Source organism: Parasteatoda tepidariorum, chromosome 7, assembly GCF_043381705.1.
Source record: "Parasteatoda tepidariorum isolate YZ-2023 chromosome 7, CAS_Ptep_4.0, whole genome shotgun sequence".
Lineage (NCBI taxonomy): Eukaryota > Metazoa > Arthropoda > Arachnida > Araneae > Theridiidae > Parasteatoda > Parasteatoda tepidariorum.
The window spans coordinates 75,187,376-75,209,838 of NC_092210.1; the positions used below are offsets into that span (position 1 = coordinate 75,187,376).

Genomic DNA, 22,463 nt, shown 5'->3' on the forward strand with positions numbered 1-22,463 from the left:
GCAAATATCAATTCATGCAGCAAAAATAATCATTAAATGATACATAATTATTTAACGAGTTTAATGAAAAACACTTATTTAAACTTATTAGAAACATTAACATTCAGATTCAACTGCAGATGATCCATAGCTACTTAAAAAAAAGTTTAGTAAATGTAAATTACATGCTTATGCATAAGAAAAATTGAACTAATGAAACAAATCAAATTTAATAGATATAACACATAATGGAGTAAAGGTATTAATAGTTTAAATAATCATGATTTTTATCATTTCAGCAAAAAAATTTCATTTATATGTAATTATTTAATTATAACTTGCTTAAATAAACATCTTCATTCATAAATAAGAACAGCAAAAAATTTGTTTTAAACAGGAAGGAAAAAAAAAGGAAAAATGTATAAGACAAAAAAGAATAAAATTAAAAAAAATTGCTGGAGGAAGAATGAGAAATTTCACTGTAAACCTTGACAATTTTAAATATCTTGAAAGTTATATTTTAAGTATCTTGCTAAAAATTATCAAAAATAAAGACTAGTAACTTTCACGAGCTACTTAAAAATTCCCAAAAAAAAATCGACATTCTTTTGCAGCATATGAAAAAAACATTTTTTTTTTACAAGTTGCTTTGTTATAGTGAATTCAAGACTAAATTCTGATGACTTTTTTTCTAAGTCATTGCAAAGTTAACATTATTATAAAATAAGTTCCTTTTAAAATATTTCTAATGTTACCCCCATAACTACTAAGAATTATTGATGGGACATGTAATTACCAAGTCATCAACACTGTCGATTGAAGAAGTGGTTTCAAATATATTGTCCAGATCTTTTTCAGAAACCTGCAAGTCTTTTTCATTAATGAAATTGGAACCTTGATTGCGAGGAGTCTGTGGTGAAGGTACAGGCTGTTCTCTGTTTGAAGGTGGTTTAATATCTTGGATAGGAGTCAAGGGAGCAGATATGCTCTGAACTGGGGTAAAAGCTTGAGATTCAGGAGTCATCGGCAAACCAGGTTCTTTCTTTAATTCATCCTCCTAAAAATAAACATTGTTTTAATTTTTTCTGTCTAAATCTCAATATTTGATATAAATGAAGAAGCAATTCCTTACTTCCATCTTCAAACGAAAATTAGATGACGGGCTATCTTCATCAAATTCGTCATTAAATTCATATGGATCTTTTTGCTTCATTAATAAATTTTCATCGATTTGCATTGGACTTATTCCATCTCTAGTATTTGAAAAAGAATTAATAGTTTCAGTAATATCCATCAAGTCTGTTATGTGTAGAGGATATTTCCGTCGCTTGCCACCCATGTTTTCCCTAAAAAATTACAAACAATCATATGTCATTAAAAATTTATAACTAAATAAAAGAAATACCATAATTGTAGAAAATTCCTTAAAATAAAGATATTTCCCCCCCCCCTCCAAAAAAAATTAAAATTGTACTTTAATTATTACAACTTAAAAGTTAATTCTTACTAGTTATTACTAAAAACTTATAATTTAATGGTTGTTAGTCTCTTTTTTTAGTGTTCTCCTTCCTTTTTTACATCCTAAAATCTCATTAAAATAAATTAAATTTAAATTCTTACTTAGCTTACACTTAGCAATTTTATAAGATTTTTAAATATCCAACAAACATAATAGCTAATATGTCAATGCCCTTTAAGATTAGCCCTCTTCATGTATTATTCTTTAACAATATTTTTACTTTCTTTATACTTCAGTGAAAAATGTTTCTTTATTGAATGACTCAACACAGACGATGTAACATACAAACATGTGCAGATCACCACCATGTTCTTAACAGCAGTACAAGTTTAACTACAATTTAAAACTTAAGTCAATGTAATGTTATTCTATTTTTTTAAATTTATTAACACATTTATTAACAAAATACAACTTTTCTTGGGTGTTGTGATGACCATTAAAAATGTTTAAGAGAAAATTGCTTCATTAGAAATAGAATCAAATCACACAATAGAATCCACATTTGGGGTCTGTTAAGTGATTCGGTAGAGAAATAAAAATGGCATTGACAACTATAATTAGAAACTATGACACAGGCATCAGGAAGTGCACTCCCCAGAAAAAAAAGAAAATAAATTTATCATTATTTACTTTTCATGAGTTACTTTTAATATTGACATTATTCATAATACATTACAATTAATAATTACTATGTTTTCTTAATATAAGTAAGCTCAAGTCAAAAGATATTAAACGTAAATTCTTCCAAAAGCAAAAAATTAACAAAAAATAAAACTTTTCATTAAATGCTCATTATTGTAATGTTTACTTTTAATTTGTTTCAAAAAGACAATCGTAATAATTTAAGCAATGACTCACAACAATTAGCAAAAAAAATTCTCACTATTTCATGATCACTTAGATGGAATATTAGGTCACTCAGAAGTAGGGGTTTTTTTTTTGTTGCTTCAAAANAAAAAAAAAAAAAAAAAAAAAAAAAAAAAAAAAAAAAAAAGCCTTTAGGAATTGTAACTTTTAGCTATAATCACCCTTAACCTATAACAGTTCCTTTATTGTAAACGATAAAATTTCAACATATTTGCTATGTGTAACATAATGATAAGAAAATGTTAGCACTCCACTTAAGATTCTTCTTTTTTTAAATCATACTTAATTTTTATAATCAGGGCTCGGGCTAACTATTCACCATCTCACCAAATGTAATAAAATCATAAATTCAGCCAAGCAAATTGTGGTTTGGAGAAATTATAGGAAAACGATTTCATAGCCGATTACTACCACGGAATTTCCAAAAATTCCTATGTACTCCAGACAATTCTCAAATACATTAATTTTACATGCAAAATAACCCTGATAGCTATTTTCCTCCTTTCCCGATTCAAAGGCGTAATATAATTGTATTTCTGCTTCCGGTCGGCGCCCATGAACGCTTGCCAGTCTAAGAGCGGTGATTTCACTTGGAGCACTTTGCCGCCATATATAGTGCTAAAGTCAAATAACACTAGATTTTGTATCCCAATATTTTACGTCATGCAATCTTATTTTTGCTTCTGTGCCTCATGATTTTCTGATCAATTTTCGAAAAATACTAAATATTTATCAATTTTTCAGTGATTTCCACATGATTTTTTTAACACTTAATTTTGCTTCAAGCACACAGCAATGTTTCTCGGCTTTTGCTCACTACACTTTACCTACACTCCTGGTGTTACATAACTTGTGTAGCTAAAAAAAGGTTGACTAATGCCCTTTCAAGCTGTGTGAGTGTGAATTTTGAGTTTTAGAGCTTTTACTTTTTCCCACTCATCTAAAAAATTAATTAATGCAATATGACTTAGAAACTGAAAAAATACAGATGTTTTGTAAGAATTATGCAGCAAAGGAACAGTTTTAACACATTTTAATAAGCCAACCGATCAGTTCGTTAGCACGTTTGTGGGCATTTTTACATGGTTTCTGAAAGTTTGATAATTTTAATATGATGTTGTTATGACACTTGAATTCCAGTATGAGTTATCACTTTCTGACAAAAAGAGTCTTGTAAATTCAAGTGATTTTCTGATCGATTTTCGGAAAATACTAAATATTTATCAATTTTTCAGCGATTTCCACATGATTTTTTTAAAATGCAATATATTTAGTACAATATCCAGAATTCTGAATTTAAATGATTACTTCCTGAAGCGGTGATTATTCCGTCTTAATTTCAGGTCATTTGCCTTTTTTTTTTTTTTAAAGTTATTAATCATTTTGTTCTCCATTTTCACATCATTTTTGAAGAGCCGATATTTTAAATATACTATTACGACCTGCAAATTTCAAATCTGCATATGGCTTATCAATTTTTGCAAAATATGTTTGCATTTTATAAAATAGTTTAAACTTCAAGTATCCATATTTTTTTGGTTTAAGTTCTTTATGGAAAAAAATTAATCATGAAAAATTTCAAAATTTCCCTTTGGTTAAGACTTTTGAAATTGGGCTCATACTTTTAATATTTTGCTATTTTAGTGACTAAAAATTTGAAGTCCTAAGGGCAGGTTCTTTTGATGGTTATATATGAGATATTTTTTACAATTCTCGTATAAGAAGCTATACAACACAAAACACTAAGAAAGGAAAATTAAGAAAAAGCTATAACATTGTTTAGGATTAATTTAACCTACTTCACATAAAAAACACACAAGAAGTTGTAATCAATGGTAAAATGCTAAAATTCAGATTTTTAAAACAAATATTAGTAGGAATCATTATAATTGAATTTCGAATAGTAAATTGCATTTACCAAACAGAACTGTTTAAGAATGAATAGTCATAGAGTAGACCATCCATTACTAGTTCATCCCGAGGATCGTCCCGGCTACACATCACCAAGGCAGGTCTTTTTAACCCTTGCATAGGAAGAGATGATTGTGTTGCAGAGGCAGCAGTCGGTGGAACAGAGGTACTGGCGGTGGTGATAGAAACTGGTGGTTTTGCCTCTTCATTTGAAGTGGCAACAAAATTATTGCTAGAAGTATTATTAGCAGTATTGCTACAGTTTGTTTGAGGGTTAGGAGATTCCACTTCAGTTTTAATATTTTCAACAGGAATAGTTTGAAAAGGAGAAGATACCTAAAAATAAAAGAAAATTAGTTCTAAGAACTAGCAGTGTTACACAAATCGTGACCTTGAGTAAACCTTTAACTAGTTGTAATAAGACATGGCTGCAATATGTGTCTTTCCTCAGTTTACAATATTGTGGTATGAACTTAATATTCAATGGAACCTTACAGAAACAACACAAGGAGAAAAAATAGTTGGTATGATTTCAACTTTGTGTTTGCTTAAAAATAGAGATAGCTAATAAAATTTATAAATTTATTTTAATTATGGAATTTTTATATTTATTTCAAACGATTTTGATCACCACTACACCAGACTTAGATAAAATGAAAAACTTTCTGTGAAAACAAAACCTCAATTAAAAAAAACTTTCTGCAAGCATTGATTAACTCTCGTAACTAACTAATTTAAATTATTTCTTTGTCATCACATTTTGGTAAAATTTGTTAAAAAATTAGATTTTTTAAAAAATCCTTAATTTTTATAGAACTCTATATTGATTCATACCACAGGGATGAATTTAGTAGAAAACCAGAAAATAGAAATTCTAAAATTTTATTTGCAAAAACGCTTTTTAAATAATTGAAAAAATACCTGAAATTCGAGTAAGAAAAAAGTGATGTAAGAAGCACTTATCCACAGAATGTTATCAACATTTTAATAAAAATATCAATCTCATTCATTTATTTAAATTGTGCGAATACGAATCTCAATGAGTGAATTTTAAATCACGTGAATGTTTGATTTTAAAATCGCGTGGATACTATTATCCATGTTTGATTTCAAAAATCAGGTGAATATGAATCTTGATGTTTTATTTTAAAATCGCATGAATACAAAAAGTGATATTTATAATGAAACACAATGCACCATCTTAAATTGTGTAAATAGGTATCCAGGTGTGTAATTTGAAATCATATTAATGTAATTTCAAATTACGTTTGTATTGGTAGGAAAAAAGAGAAAAAATTAATCTTTTTTTTTCTTGGGAATTTGTAAGACACAAACTTTCCTTGAAGAGGTGAATTTTTTTCTTCATCCTTAGTAGCATTAAAAAAATTTCCATGATGGGGACAACTTTTCAACGAACGGCGTTCGCAGATATTATATAGGTATGCACTACACATAAATAAATAAATCACACACAGATATATATATAACTATACTTACTTATTTTTATATATTATTTTTTATAGACACTATTATATATATTATTATTGTTGTTTAAGCTAAATATATTTGAGCCATAGCAAATCAATGAAATTTTTATCTTTAAATATATTTGAATTTTCTTTTCACTACCACTTGGAATATTCATCCTCGGAAGTTGGCAAGTCTTCATTACATACATTCAAATTAATATACAGTAAAACTTACTTTCACAAACACTTGAAAATAATGTTCCCCAATATTGACTAATAACAGTTTATCATTCAAACATACTTTTAAATAGCTTTTAATTTAATAGACATATAGTCGAATATGGTCTTATCTGTAATGCAATTGAAAAAAACATAAGTGCTTCTCAATAATTTTTTAAAAAAAGTTGGCTCTTTTTTCTTGCTAATACTATCAATGCTAAAATAGAATTTTAGACAGCTAATGAAAAAAAATTTGTAATATGTAGACATAATAATTGACAGATGCCAAATGTATCGAATTCTCAACTTTGAATTTTTTGTGACATTGATTTCATTATTGCACTGTAGTAATGCACTTAAAAAATAGCCTTGAACACTGGCCACTTCTATCAAAAATATGTGATTCATATAGAAAGTTGTATTAATACAAAATGAGAATCAAATTGTGAAAAAAGAAAGGGATTTACCAAATCTGTTGAAGTTTTCTCTTTGTTGGTGTTAGGTTCAGGTATGGTTGATGGACTTTGAGTAACTAATGTTTGGTCCTGAGATTCATGAGGAGCTGTCTCCTCTTCCTTTATGGAAGGAGGATGCGGAGACAACGTCGGCATTGCAGGTTCAGTTGATTGAGAGTTCGTACTGTCTGTCAGAGGAGTACCAGGGTGCGGAGATCCCAATAATGAAGGCTGAACAACTGAAGTGTGCAATTGAGGAAGGCCGCTTGGAGTGGAGGAGCGTAAGGACTGGTTAAGTCCTTTAAACTGAAAGTTTGTACAGCCAGTAGCTGGCAGTGAAGTTCCTGTCCCAGGAGGCAGGACATACGCAGAAGATGAAGAGTAACTATCAACTTCTGATGAAGAGTCTGAATAAGCACTACGTTTATGGAAAGGTATTGAAGTCCTAAATCGTGTCTGTGCTTTAAGTTTTTCTGTTTTATCCACTTTACGAGTAGTATTAGCAGAACTATTAGTGTTCGAAGCACTATTTGGACTATCGACAGATACAACAGGATTTGCGGTCACAGTTGTACTTGAAGAACTTGTACTTGTAGGTACTTTTATACTGTTCGTGTTTTCTTGCTTCACTGTAGTTTTACACCTAGTAATAAGAATGAAATAAAAATTTAAGAAAATACCAATATAAGAGCAATTAATTTAGACTATCTCCAGGTACACAATAGAATTTTAATTAATTCAAGGGGAAAATAATTATATTATATTTTCAAAAAAGGTTTATCTAATTTGAAGAACTGGTTGTTACAGTTTTAAAACATTTTTCAAGTTACGGCATTTAAAATGTGTGTACTTAAAAAAATTTTAAAATGCTGCAATTTAGACAGCAGATTAACAATAATATAATAATTATAATCAGAAGTGACCATGTCTTATCAACAAGTCAAGATGGCACTTTAAAACATTTATAATTTAAATAAATCCTGAAACCTTTAAATATTACTGAATTACATTACTTGCTTCCGTGCAACATAAACTAATTTAATGATAAAACATGAGAAATGTTTCATACAAAAACACAATAGGAGAGTTTTACAGAGTAAAGTTCATGAAACAAAATGTTCAATGTTGTTTAATCTTTTTTATTTTATTTATTAACTTACTTTTAATACCCAATTTTCTTTGAAATATTTTTATTTCTAAATAACTTACTTTTCATTAATTATTAAAAAAAGAGAAGAAAAAAAAAGCAACAATTAATAGTGTCAAGAAAAATCCAATACAGATTAAAAATCAAATAGTAAATAAGAAAAATTGAACAATATTGTTTTAAATGTTAATAATTATTTCATTACATGCATAGACAGAATTCAAAAAATAAAGAAAGTAATAACTAAAACAATCAAGCATTTCATTTCATCTTTAAAAAATATTAAGATTGATACCCATGTTCAAATTCTGACTTTTAATCCGAATGTGAGTGAAAATAAGAACAGCAAAGACGGAGCGATTTCATTAAAAGAAATACAGTTTAACATAGCAGAATACCTTGAGCAATTACACTTGACTAAAGATGAGGGATCACTGAAGTCCCATGCACCAGCTTGATCGCCACTTTCAGCAGTTTGCTGCCTTCTTCCTTGCAGAGTGCTGTCCTGCCACGTTGCTTCTTTAATTTTCCATATGCTAGTGTAGGAGGACCCATGCTCACTGATTATATCACTATTGGAGCCTATTCTGTAATGAGAGTTAACCGAGAGGGAAGGATCACAAGGAGATGTAGGGGGTGTAAGTACACCTGTGAATAAGGAAGCCTTTTGTTGGGAAGCACAAAAGGTGGAAGATGTGTTGCTGTTATAAGAAGAAAAATTAGAGTTCTGGCTAATGGCAACATTTTCATCCATTTCAGAAACAACTATGTAACTTGATGGGTAGCGCATTTTAGTACCACCTGGAAAAAAATATTAGAAAATTATTACTCATAACATACAACATGCCACAGCAATTCCAATTTTAAAAAAAGTTTAACTTTGTGCAGCAATAAAAGGAAAACCTTCAGAAATATCTTTTCAAAATTGCAAATTAAACATAAAATAAGATATTTTTATCAAATTATTTAATAATTTCACTTATCTGTTAGGTGTTTTAAAATGCCATTACTTATTCAACTTTCATTTGGAATCATTTCTCATAAACTTTACAGAAAAACCATTCAACCAACATTAAGTTCACCATTTTAAAAATTTAATTACTTAAATGTTAGTTGGATTAAAATCGTTTTGAATAATGTATACAATGATTATCAGGACACATTTTTTGAACAAACTAATTTTTATCGTAAACGATTTCAGTTCACAATAAGAAAGTTTTTTTATAAAAGTATTCAAAAATTCGTGAAGACTTTGGAACTATAAATTAGGCAGTATAAATAATTACAATAATTAATTCATCCAGTAGAAGGATAATTTAACGAACTCAATAAAATTTCTATCTTTATTGGAAAAATTATGGATGGTCCCCAATCCAAAATATTTAACAATACTATAATTACAAAAGATATTAAAAGACTTATGATTGCGAAAAAAGCCAATTTCCCCATATTCACCTGAAATGACTGAAACAAGGTCCCCTATAGTCTATAAGAAAACAAACGAGTTACAAGATTCCTATACTAAAAGTACCTATACATAAACAATACAAATATAAATTTCATAATAAGAAATACATTAAAACATTGACAAAATTGCTTTCTGTAAAAAAAAAAAAATTTAAATATTTTAATTATGAAAATAAAGGAAAAAACTACATATTTTGCAGCTTTATTTCATTAAAATATAATTGAAAATGCACATTAAATATAACTGCAAATAGGTTAACATGCATTTAATTTTTGTTTAGACTTTTCAACTTGTTAACTTCTCTTTTTGATAATCAGTTCTGTAAACTGCTGCAGTGTTTGAACTAGTACTAAGTTAGAATAAAGATGAAAAAGAAAAACATTTTAACTAAAAAAGATATTTATTTGCCCTTTAGGTTAAATAAAAATCAAGAAAGATTGATCGTTAAGTTAATTTTGGACATATTATTGAAATTAACAGTAAGTTTAGAAGTTCTGATAGATGTTAAATATTTCATCTATTTAATAGCTAATTAGACCTAATGTATATAATGGGAGATGCTCTAAATAAAGTAGAATAGACTGTAGTAAGGGGTAAATATTTCTACTAAATAAAATGTTCAACTAAAAATCAATTTGCAAAGCAGACACAAAGAAAATTTGTAAAAGAAAATGAAATTTAAGACTTACAAACTAAAACTTCTACAACAGACATGATATGGTGATCATCATCAGCTAACAAATCTTTTGTATTTCTGGAACGTACAGGGTAAAAATGGTGCCATTCACTTAATATCCTTTGTGTACTTAAATCGGAATCTTTATAGGTTTGTCCAGTCAGTGTGCCTGATATCCCGTAAGGACATAGTATGACTAGAAGAGAAGAAAAGAACCAAAATTCACAAAGCGAATTTATTTAAAAACTCACATAATTATTTAGTTAACATAAATATAAAAAGTTTTAAGAAATTAATCATATTCGAATGAGCTGATCTAAATTATTTTATAGAATTGAAACATTAAAAAATGAACAATATGTAAAATGAACTAGTAGATTAACATAGTTTTTATATTGCTTGAAATGTGCAAAAGTGTTACCTTTAAGACCATTAGAATTTCCTTGTGCTAAAGATAAATGCTGACGTGTTAGTTCACAAACAGTTATTCGTTGTCTGACGTCTACACTAGCGCAAACAGTACTCTCTCCATGTATAAAAAAATTGAATGCAAAAGAAAGTTGTGGGCTGAAACATCAAAAATAGAAATTAGATTAACAAAATCTCAACAATATAGAAAAATTAACTATTCTTGATACAATCTAAATTTGATTAAAACACATTGGTTTTAAATCAAGATGAAGATCTCACTTAATATTAAATAAGGAGTAGACGCCACTCTTCACACAAAACTAAATTTTCTGAGATTTCCAGAGTGAAATTTGAAAAGTTTTGCAAATTGATGATTATACTAACAGTTTTAATTGGCTATTTTAAAGTTTACATTGGAATTTATTTATTTTAATTCATATCTAAATAAAGAAAGAAAATTGCAATTAAAATAGCTAATTTTCTTAACTGAAACTGTTTATTATTTTAGTCCTAAAACTTCTATGATATTTAAAAGACAAGGTTTTAGAAAGAATTCAGAAATATATCACTTAGATTCAAAATAAAAGCTAATTCTTAATTTTTTATCTTCTTAGTGGTCAACAGTAATTTTTTTTTCTTTTTCTAAACTTAAAACTGGCAAATTTCAAGTAATAAAGAAATCAGTTCACCCCATGTTATTCAATGGAATTAATAGCAAGGAAATATCACTACAATTTTGTCAACAGAGTTTACGTTTGAAGAAGTAATCAATCCATTTATTTTAATTTTATTTTATAACCGGCGTTGAACAGCTGACCCAATTTTGGGTTTACGACTACCAATGTTCAACACCGTAGCCTTGCAATTTTGAACCAATCCAGAAGACAAGGAAACTCCAAGATTAGTTCTAAAGAACTCACCTATCGATGAACAGATTTCACTGGATTTAAAAACATTAAAAACAGTGAAAAAAATTAGATAATTTTTAACAATCATTTAATTTTTCTTTATGTAACAGTGAAGCAAATAGTAACTATAATCAATGACAAATGAGCAAAAATGAGCTAAGTGTAATACTACCTTCTTGTATTCTTGTCAATTCCATCATGAGGCTGAATAAACCATCTTCCAACTCTAGCGAAACCTCTAGATAGTAAACTCCTATAAACAAAAAAAAAATTATTTAAAATCTCAAACCAGTAAAAGTTTGGAGAAAAACTTCTCTCACCAATCATAAACCTAAACTAATACAAGATTTATGCATTAATGATTTTTTTAGTTTTTATGACAAGTGCAACGGTCTAGATAATATAACCAAATCAACCTTTTCTCTTTTTTTCTTTTTTTAAAGATCTTAAGATTCAAAATAAAATGGTGAAGAAAAATGAGGAATAAAACAAAAGGAGGAAAGGTAAACATGCAAGAAATAAAAAAAATTCAGTTAATTTTATAAAATAGAATGAACAAAATTCACATGACACTAATAACTAAATACAAATTTAAATTGGCTCAAATATTTTCAGTTTAAAATTGACATTAAAATCTTAATTCTTAATAAGTGATTATGAAATTAATTAAATTAATGTCTTGAATATGTTCATAATTTTCTTGAATAATAGAGGTTGACAACTGATAAGCAATTGAAACTTGTGTTCATAAAAAAGTAAAAATTAACTATTATTCAATAATTTTAATGATTTTCCTCTTAGAAGAATTTTGCAAAAGTGCAATTAAAAAATATAGTCTAATGATATTTTTTAAATATTTAAGCTATTTTGTCCACTTTAAAGTGAAGACGATACTTTATAGGAAATAGTACACACAGTTTAAAATTAAAGCTTTGTTTAAAGTACTCAAACTGTGACTTTCTTATTTTACTTGGAATAAGAGCTTTCAAGAGCTCCCTTAATCAAGTTTACTAATTTAAAGCAATTATTTAAGATTTCAAAACTATTTACCTCTCAATTAAGTTGTGCAATGATTTGAAGAGGAGAGTTCTGCATTCATAGGACAATCCACTTTCCCACGATCCTTGCTCAGGATCCGCTAAAAAACATAGGTTCAACATGAATAACAACAAAAAAGTAGTATAACACATTAAGAATTGGTTTATATACAACAACAAAAAATGCTAACACTTCACTTTTTATTTAAAAATTGTAAAACTTTCATTTTAAACAAATTAAACTTCCTTAAAATATTAAATTATCATCTAGATGGAAAAAGAATTAAAGAACAAGAACATACATTAAATTAAAAGCTACAAATTTTAAACTATTAATACTCCAATTATTATAACCAACAACATCTGTGGAACCAACCCAATCCACGGATAAGGTATGTTAATAACGTTTAACAATTTTTGACTATTAACAGCTTTTGATTAAAGGTTCCATGTGAGGGTTAGTTCATGACAAAGGTTGATTAAGTTCATAACAAAACAAAATTATACTCGTGGCTATATCTTTAAATTTTAATGTGGGAAAGCAATCCACCTGTTTGTTTATAATGTCGGCTGATGTATAAACATATGATTTATCTCCATTTTTAAAAAAATCAATTACTTTTCAACACTTTAATTAAGGTTTCGACGAATTCGTAATGCAGAGTTCCACATTTTTATCGAGCTTCATTTTATCAAAAATTGTTATACAGTGGAGCCTCCATTTATTTAGGAGTGGATTATCTGTTAAAATATAACTGGACTCTTAATAAAAAAAGAGGAAAACAAATTGCCGATATCTGAGAGGGATACTTAGAAGAATTTTTGGTGCAATATATGAACAAATGGCATACCCTTGAGTTATATAAAAATATAAACAACCAGACATGGTTCATGTTATTAAGGCTAATCGCATTCGATAGCTGGGACAGCTTTATAGATCTGAAGACCAAAACCCTTCAAAAAAGGTAACTTTTTTTAAACCAGAAGGTACAAGAAAAAGGGGTCATCCTCAGTGGCTGGACGCAGTTGAGAGGGACCTAAAGATAATAGGAATAACTAACTGGAAGGCCATGGCACATAATAGATAAAGATGGCAAAAACTTATTGGGACGGGCTTGGCCTGTCATAGGCTGTAGTGCCCAAGAAGAAGATTATTTGTTATTTAATTTTGTCTCATGATACAAAATAATTGTAGAAAACCTCTCATCATTGGGTTTTTTTTTCCTTCAAAAAATGGCACAAAAACTACTTACGAAATTACTTTAATTTTTTTAATTTTTTAAGACATTCAAATCAGATTTTTTTTCACACGTGTGCAGTATAGAACTATAATTACTTATATATTGTTAAGTTTTCAACAAATGTTTTTCAAATTTTTAAGAAAAAAAATTTTAAATTATTTTAAATAGCTCTAAAAAATTTTTTTAATTTTATTAAATATTTTTAAAGCTATATAAGTAAGAAAAATACAAAACAATTTTATAAATGTTAAGTGTCATTTAAAAAAACATCTGGGCGCAAAAATTTCGGAAAATTTAGGTAATTATTTGTCAATGATATTTAACTAAGGAAAAAAATGAAAGTAGTATGTCATCCTCCACGCGAACCCAATCTAAACAATTTCTTATAAAATGTTGAACAAAAAATGATAAGATACTGCAGAACAAGTCAGTGCTGAATTTAAAATCTAAAATCTGAATTAGTGGTGTGTTAAAAACTTTATCTGCTGCGTATACTGAAAATAATTATTAATAAAATCTGGAATTATTTGGATAGACGTATAGAATTTTTGAACGAAAAAAAAGAGGAGAAAGTTAAAAGAACATAAATCCGATATTACGCTGCATAAATCTATTGAAACAAATTTTTCGCAATTGTAAACGAGACTCCTAGCTTCGGATTGCATAAGTATCGTTTTACATCTCTTAAATAAAGTCAACATTTTAATAGTCGATAATAGTGAGGAAATGCGTGCAGGGCGGGAGGATGAATGCAGCTGCAAATGTCTATCCCCTGTAACAGGTGGTATCAAAGTTGGAAAGCGAACCCGTGAAAATAGTCAAAGCAAAAACGGGTTTTGAAACGCCACCTCATTGCAAATTTTACCATGTCTGTGATGAATAGAAAAACAATGGCTCACTTTAAAAGCTTTAATACAAAATTTAGTTGCCTCTTATGAATTGCTAGTGAGTCTATTTTAATTAGTTCATCGTCGGATCACCCTTAGATTTAAGGGTAAATTTCCTAGATCAACTAAACATTCGTTATAACAGACTTTAGTCAGTTTTCATAAGTCCAGATGATTTGACATTTTCATAAAAAGGAATTTAAGCTACACTGATTTCTTTGACATAAAAAAAAATGAAAGATAAAAAATAAGCACCTTTTTTAATTTGTTGTCTTGTGAGTAAAATGAGAATTTACTGAGTGCAGTTAATATAATTTAAGCGCGTTTCCTTCTTTCACAAATAATCTAATTTATCCGCATTAGATTTTACTCTTTCAACAAATTTGTTTATTTCTGTAACTGGATAAGCTTCGATAGAATATTATTAAAATACAGGTCTGAAAACCTAAGAATATATGAAGGCCTTACTTAAATAATAGTGTAACCAAACTCTTTAAAAAAAAAAAGTTAACCTTACTGTTATGTTCATGCAAGAACAAGTTAAAAATCAGAAGGAAAAAAAAATCGGAAAACAATACACTTATTAAACTTTAAGACCCTGAATCTAAAAATGATCAATAGCACAGTTGGACCGCCATTCTAATAAAACCTTCATATTTAATTTTAATATTTGTTTACTGAAGCTATGATCGATATTTTATTTACTCTATTATATCCGTTAAAGAGTTAATTGGGTATACTATAGCCTACGTCACAGGTTGCGTTATTCCTACTAAATTTAACCCATGAACGACATTTTCTGCGAGCCTAACTTCAAGCCACAAATAAACAAACGAAGTGTTTGATCGTTTAAATAGCTGCTCGCCAGATTTTATTGCATTATAAAGAAAAGTAATTGATATTCGATTTTTGATTAATAATTGATTTATGTGGATAGTGGCATTTATGTGGATAGTGGCATAGAATTTAGCATTGCGTCATGGTAAATGTTATTCCTACTAAGTGGAAGTAGTTGTGTTTTTTTTAATATTATACCCAATTAAAAGGTATCTTTGCAATTTCCAATTGCTATGTGCAAACGATTGGGTAAAAAAGAAGAAAAAAATGATTTAATATTTATTTACTGAAGCTGTGATCGATATTTTATTTACTCGATTATACCCGTTAAATGGTAAATTAAAAGGTATCTTTCCAATTTCTAATCGCTATGTGCAAACGATTAGGTCAAAAAGAAGAAAAAAATGATTTTAAAGCGGAAGGAAAAGCTGTGAATATAACCACATTATCGATTTTTTATAGGATGGAAAGATGACCAACATGGGATCTAAAGAAAGAACACTACCATTAGTTACAATGAACCTTGTATAAACTGGGTTTTCTTAATAGAGCTCAACAGAAGTTCCGCGACTCCACAAAATGAAAATAGTACCACGGAGAGAGACACGGGGAGAAGGGGGTAGAGTATTGCGATAGATAACGAAAGCAAGGCCAAGCATCCGATCAATAGGAAAGAGGCTTGGCAAGAGATTGACACTCAGCGCTACACGTATCGTAAAGTAGTGAAACTCCACGCACATTGCGCTTAAGCATATGGTTCGATAGGACAAAAGGAGCTAATAGTCCTACAGACGGGAAAGGGGAAAACGTTTAAAATACAATTGAGATTTTCATTTAAGTATGCTTACAGAAATTCATCGGATATTTATGACCGCGTTGAATTAAAAGCTCTTCGAATAAGTTTTTTTTTTATTCGAATTAATAAAAAAAAATAACTTATTAGAATTTGATCGCAGAATAAAAAAATAATAAGCGCAACTTTCCAAACAATATTTAAAACTTGTCGTCCATGCATATGGTAACACATTAGAAAAAATTATTGACGAGGGGGAAAAAATGAGAAACTGTTTTTTATAAGATAAAATTAACTTAGATGAATTTTAATTATATTTTTTAACAAACAAAAGAATTGCTTACTCAAAATTATACTCCAACTGTGCAAGTAATCGAAGTTTTTTGTTCAATATGAGTAGCTGCAAAACGTTGCTCGCGTAATTTAATTGATAATTCGTTTGTTAGAATAGCAATAACTCCTAATTATTTTGAATAATCATTTCAAATGTCTACATGCGTTAGTTGCAATATTTTTTTTAACCGAAAATGAAGCTTACTTTTATCAAAATGCCCCGTTTGAAAGCATTAAATTGAAAGAAGAAAAAAAACTTTAAATAATTTTTACTTTTTGTAAATAATTAAAAATATGAACTACAATATAAATAATGCCAGACTTCTCCCCAAACGTTTTTCGAAGAGCCGCCATTCCTTATAAACATCGCTTTTTTATTTCATTTTTTCAGGAAAAAGTTTTGTTAACCACCTGTTTTAAGTCCACTTCTGATTTATTTAATTATTGCAATTTATTTAACTTTAATTTCATTGCTTCATTTTAAATCTTAACATTATTTTTTTTACATCAATATCTTTTTTTTTTAATTGCACATTTAATCGGTTATTTTCTCATAATTTTAAGTTTAAAAAAACGTTTTAAAATTTTTAATTGATCCTTTTTTTTCTTATTTAACTTTTTTTTAAGAAAATTTATACACAGAGATTGTCTTTTAGTTTGCCTTAAACTATTTCTCAAAATTTTTCTCTTAGTTTGATAATGGGTGAGAATTATTTTATGAAATATACACATAAAATAGTATAATTGGGTAATTTAAAACTTGAGGATCAAATACAGTTATTACATAATATTATACATTGATAAATTTTAGCAGTGGTAAGTGCGTGCCCTTTCAAAACTCAAGTGTCCTTTTCTGTGAGGAAGCACCCTGCCTTTTTTTTTTTAATCCTAGGAACATGGAGAAATGCAAATTATGAATTGTTAAATAATAATTAACTATGATTGGCTGTTATAGTGACGACAGAGTGTGGCAAAACAGACGCCATAAGAACTTCCAGCTAATTATAACTTCAGATTCAGACTGCACATTACTTATGAAGGACCACATTAATAATAAAAGTTTATATATCATTAAAATAAATTATCTTACTGAGAAAAAAAAATTTAAAAACTTAAGTTCGGATTAAAAATATTTTTTCCCTTTTTTTCCAAAAAAAATTAGGAAAAAAAATGTGCATTTTTACGAATTTTTCAAAAAATTTTATTGACGAAATAAATTTTGTAACTCAGCTGCTAGTAAATTATGATAACATTCTCGATCTATTTCAACCCAAAACGGAGGTTCAGATAACCTTATACCCCGCTCACTGGTCAAGGCCATCTTGTGAACTAAGCCTTCAAGTAGACCTTGACTGAAAGGCAGGAAGGCTTCACAATTAAGAGCTTCGATTTGTTTTACAATTTAGAAATATATTGATTACACGACAGTAATTAGAAGATCACCTTTTTAAGAGGGAAACTATGAAGAACTAGCCATTGCAGCGAAAGTTACTAATCAAAACACGTAGACAATTTAAGACCATTTTTGATTCATAATAACTTAACACGGGATATATTATCGAGAAAAAAAATAGAAGAAAATATTTCCCAGTCTGACATTATATCTCGATGTTAAGCTTAAGAAAATTTCAAACAAAAACAATATTGAATAAATATTCGAAATATCTTTATTTAAATTACTAAAGTATTCATTAATAATTATTTAAAGGAGAATAATTAAAAACAATCTTTAAAGAGAATCAGTTAAAATAAGTACAAATATACCATTATGAGCCTGCTTGTTAGGCTACAAGCAGGCTCATGTTATGGTATGTTATGATATATCCAGACCATATGCCTTGATCTTCTAGAATCTAGAGCATATTTCCTTGTGGCAACCGCTATACGTGATTGATATGCTCAGAGTTGCTGGTGTCATGGACTTGATTTAGTTTTGGTAACAATTGATGGCTAACACAAATATGCCTCTCAAAATTCTTTAAATAATTTTTGGTTATTTTTATACATATATTAAATAAAAAGCTAATTATATTAAATAGGAAGCTAAATATATTAAATAAGAAGTTATTTATACATATATAAATTACATTTTCAGATAAAATTATTTATAAAATAAATTTCGGCCAAAAAAGTATACTGCAATCTTATTATATATATATATATATATATATATATATATAAACAATAATAGGAAGTAATAATACAGAACTTAAACTAATTTGAATTTGTACTGAATTTGAAACTAAATTGAACTAAAATTGAAAGAAATGTTCCATTGCAAAGGATATCCTTAACATAATCACGAAGGCAAACTATGCACAATGAAAAACTGTTCCATTTTTTACACTTTTAAATTAAGTAATAAGCGTTTAGAATTTACATTCAATTTGTTTCCATATAACTCAAAAAATTCTGTAACTAAAAACGAAAAAAAAAAAAAAAATACCTGAAAGTTATGCAAAAATATTCAAGTTAATTTAAACTGCATGAAGTTTCGTATATGAAAGATAAAAAAATTATTTTGACAAATTTTTTAACAATCAATCAAAAGGGAAACAATTCTTGTAGAACCTTTCAGTTAAAACAATTATTAAATCATTCTTTAAAGTTCTTATTTGTTACTGTGGCAACCACTTAAAACTCCGTCAAACGATTTCCTTAAATTGAAAATGAATCTTTTCTACCATCAAATAAAAATCGGGATATTGCTCAGATTTAGATACAATAAACAACTTTTACAGTAAGTTCTCACTCAGAGGGAGAGGTTTATTTTTTTTAAAAGAAAGTAACCTAGACATGGAATAAATGTATGTCATCTGAAAAAAGCACCTTCCCGCCCCGTTTTAGAATGGTCTAACCACGGCACTCGCTGCTGCCAAGTAGAAGAACTCAAGGGTTGCCAGAAAATCGCAATACACACCGGAACTCGTTCAGGTTCAGGTAGTTAGACAACTCTCACGTGTGCTAGATTAAATAGCCATCCCCCCAAACATTTATTGTTTGCCTACTTCTTTTTATTTATCCCATTCAAATTCTTCAACTTCTCTTTCGCGCTTTTCAACTCCAAAGCATGTGCGAAAAAAAACTATTTGTTTTCAATGATCTTAAAGTTATGTTGTTGTAGCGAAACTATAACATGGCGCATTACGTGAAAGAATTTTTTTCACGCAGTTTTATATTTTAAAAAACCGCTTATATATACACACACAATTAAAAACTTTTCTCGAGAGACAAAACGAATTTTGTAAGGTAGGTTTTCATTTGAAGGGCATATAGTGAAACAATTTTAATAATTTTCTGTCCTTAAAAAAAGAGAAAGTAAATCATTTTTTTAATGGCATATTTGAAGAAGGTAACATTGTGCTTAGATTTTAAAATCCAAGTTTCAAGGAAAGTACTTTGGCAAAAATGAATAATTATGTCAAACTATATCAAACTAATATTTTTCAGCTTTTTGGGGCGTTTAAAAAATAAATGAAAGAATAGAATTTATATCGAAAAGATTTTTAAGTACTGAAATACTATTAGAGAGCACGAGATTCCCGATGCTACTCAATAAACTGTAAGTTTATTTATCTGCTCATTAGATTCGCGCCTTACATCAAATTTTGAATATTTGAAGGAAAATTTTCATTCGAATGGTTATCGTAAATGATATACATACACGCTTACAAAATATCTGATCTGATATACATACAATACACGTATACAACACGTTATCTTTTTCACGCTTCATTTCGGTTTATTGGTAAAATCAATTTCATTAACTTTGTTTCAGAATTTTTTTCCAATATTTAATAGCTCAATATACGTGCATAACTTTCAACGTGGTAAAGTAAAAATCCAATAGATTTTTAATAATATAAAATTCGATAATATAAAGTTCACCCGTAATTAAATAGTAATAAATATTGGATCCATTTGAAATAGTTATAATCAATTTAAAAGTAGGATGTTCTGAATGAAAAATTTAAGTTTTTTAATAAAAGACTTCAATTAGATTACTACACTGATGTTCACTGCAATATTTAGCAGTAGTTCATTTTTAAATACTGAAGCTAGGAATTAACCGCGAAAAAATGATTTCGATAGTAATTTTTCCAAACATACAATAACTAGATAAATGCTTCATTAAACCAGAAGAAAGTGGCAAAATCCAGTAGTCTGGTGGAAAATGCAAAAAGTTGGCAACTAATGTCTGTAGAATATGAGAAATAGCGCAAAAAAGAAAAAAAAGAGGAGTTGCAAAATAAAGAAGGAAAATGTGCATTAAACCTCTAATAAACAATATTCACGAAGCGACATTGTTTGAAAGTTCAAGCTCAAATTTAATTTTTAATAAATAATTTAGTTTTTTTTTTTTTTAAAGTAGAATATTTATTATTATATAAACTAGACGGACTAGAGTTACATCAGTTACGACAAACCTTTTTTGGCTATATAAAAATACTTACGAAATTTTTATTTTTATGACAAAAATTCATTTCAAATAGCTGAAATCGATTTGGAATTGAAGTAGTTCCAGAAAAAAAAATTATATCCCAGATTGCGAATAAAATGAACATGCCTTAATTAAAGAATTAATTACACAATGGCTCATAATTCCAAATCGATTTTTATTTTGTTTACTAAACCACATGATTTTTAAGTTATCTCAATCATATCGCGATTCAATTTCAAAAACCGTGTTTATATTTAATACAAGGGGAAGTTACACTCATTTTTTTTTTTAAGAACCTAAATTACCGGAATGAATTGCGCAATTCATCGTGAACAGCACCAAAACAGACAAGTGACCTAAGACCTGATGTTTATGTAACATACATTTTCAAACAACTAATAGGTCGTCTGCAGAAAAAAAAAATATGTGATTTTTTTTCGGTAGGGGGGGAGGGGAATTTGGTTCCCCGCATTTGAAAGTTCATAGTTTATTCTTGGCTCATCTATGCTCATTTTTTCCCTATCATTCAAATTTTGAATTACCGATGTGGCCGTGAGAGAACTTGGTGGAAGGGTTCCTCAACTTCCCCCGTCTCCCATGTGAAGGGTTCCACCAACGGCTTATCCTCAACTTCCCCGTCTCCCATGTTAAGTTATGAAGCTACCCTATTCTAAATACAGATATCAATTTTCTATTCCATTAAGTCAATTGATATTTTGGTACATTTGGTTTTATTTATTAATTTAAATTTATTTTACGACAATTACAAATTTCAGTTTTTAAGGTTATTGAGTATTTTTCAAACCTTAAACTTTACCAAACAAACAATACTATTATAGTTTCGAATTTAAAAAAAGATAAAGCTTAAAAGCCATTTGGCAAAGTTTCATAAAATCCATTCTAATAAATAAAACGAAACTAAAAATATTCCAAACTATTAAAAAGCGACTTAATAAATGGGGATTCGGTATTCATATAACTCCCAACTGTGAAGTGGCATCTAACCTAAAATCCTCAACAATTTCCGTCAGTTTCATTCAATATCTTTAGAGCAATAGTTAATGCCTCTGGATCGCTTTTTCTGAAGCTTTCATTTCGAAAATGAAAAAAATAGGGTGACTATAAATATTAAAGTCCCATTAAAGGAATCATATGGGGAATAACAGTGACACGATCGACTAAACAATACAATTATAATTTCGAATTAAAAATAAATAAATAAATAAAGCCATTTGGCAAAGTTTCATAAAAACCATTCTAATAAATAAAACGAAACTAAAAATATTCCAAACTATTAAAAAGTGATTTAATAAATGGGGATTCGGTATTCATATAACTCCCAACTGTGAAGTGGCATCTAAACTAAAATCCTCAACAATTTCCGTCAGTTTCATTCAGTATCTTTAGAGCAATAGTTAGTGCCTCTGGATCCCTTTTTCTGAAGCTTTCATTTCGAAAATGAAAAAAATAGGGTGACTATAAATATTAAAGTCCCATTAAAGGAATCATAAGGGGAATAACAGTGACACGATCGACTAAACAATACTAGAATTCGTTTCTATATAATAGTAGCAGCAAGTGGCAGTGAGAGAGAGAGAGAGAGGTGATATAAAGGTGTAGGTAGGGAGGAGAAACTGCGGTCACCCTACCCAAATGGCTAATCCTGCAGTCTTTTCCAACCTCGTTCCAGTGTGTTGAGAGAGAGAGAGAAGAGGGCCGAAAAAGAGAAGGCGGAAAAGTCAGAGGACTCAATCAATACGCTAGAGAGAGGAAGCGAAGCACTGCAGAGAAAGCGAAGCGAAGCAAGCGCGCCTCCTCTTGATTATTTTTAAACTCCAAAAAGGGGGAAAATTTGAGACAAAGAA

General features: G+C 28.8%; 1 protein-coding gene across 1 annotated transcript in view; it reads right to left on the reverse strand.

The window, feature by feature from the left end:
- LOC107452211 (mediator complex subunit skuld) overlaps nucleotides 1–22,463 on the reverse strand; it is a 58,583-nt gene that overhangs the window by 20,813 nt on the left and 15,307 nt on the right. The window contains exons 3-11 of the mRNA XM_043039343.2: nucleotides 12,080–12,167; nucleotides 11,202–11,282; nucleotides 10,132–10,277; nucleotides 9,724–9,906; nucleotides 7,965–8,367; nucleotides 6,432–7,062; nucleotides 4,284–4,612; nucleotides 1,112–1,325; nucleotides 776–1,036 (exon numbers count right to left, since the gene is read on the reverse strand). Of these exons, the coding sequence (XP_042895277.1) occupies nucleotides 776–1,036; nucleotides 1,112–1,325; nucleotides 4,284–4,612; nucleotides 6,432–7,062; nucleotides 7,965–8,367; nucleotides 9,724–9,906; nucleotides 10,132–10,277; nucleotides 11,202–11,282; nucleotides 12,080–12,167 (2,336 nt within the window). The remainder of the gene's footprint in view (nucleotides 1–775; nucleotides 1,037–1,111; nucleotides 1,326–4,283; nucleotides 4,613–6,431; nucleotides 7,063–7,964; nucleotides 8,368–9,723; nucleotides 9,907–10,131; nucleotides 10,278–11,201; nucleotides 11,283–12,079; nucleotides 12,168–22,463) is intronic.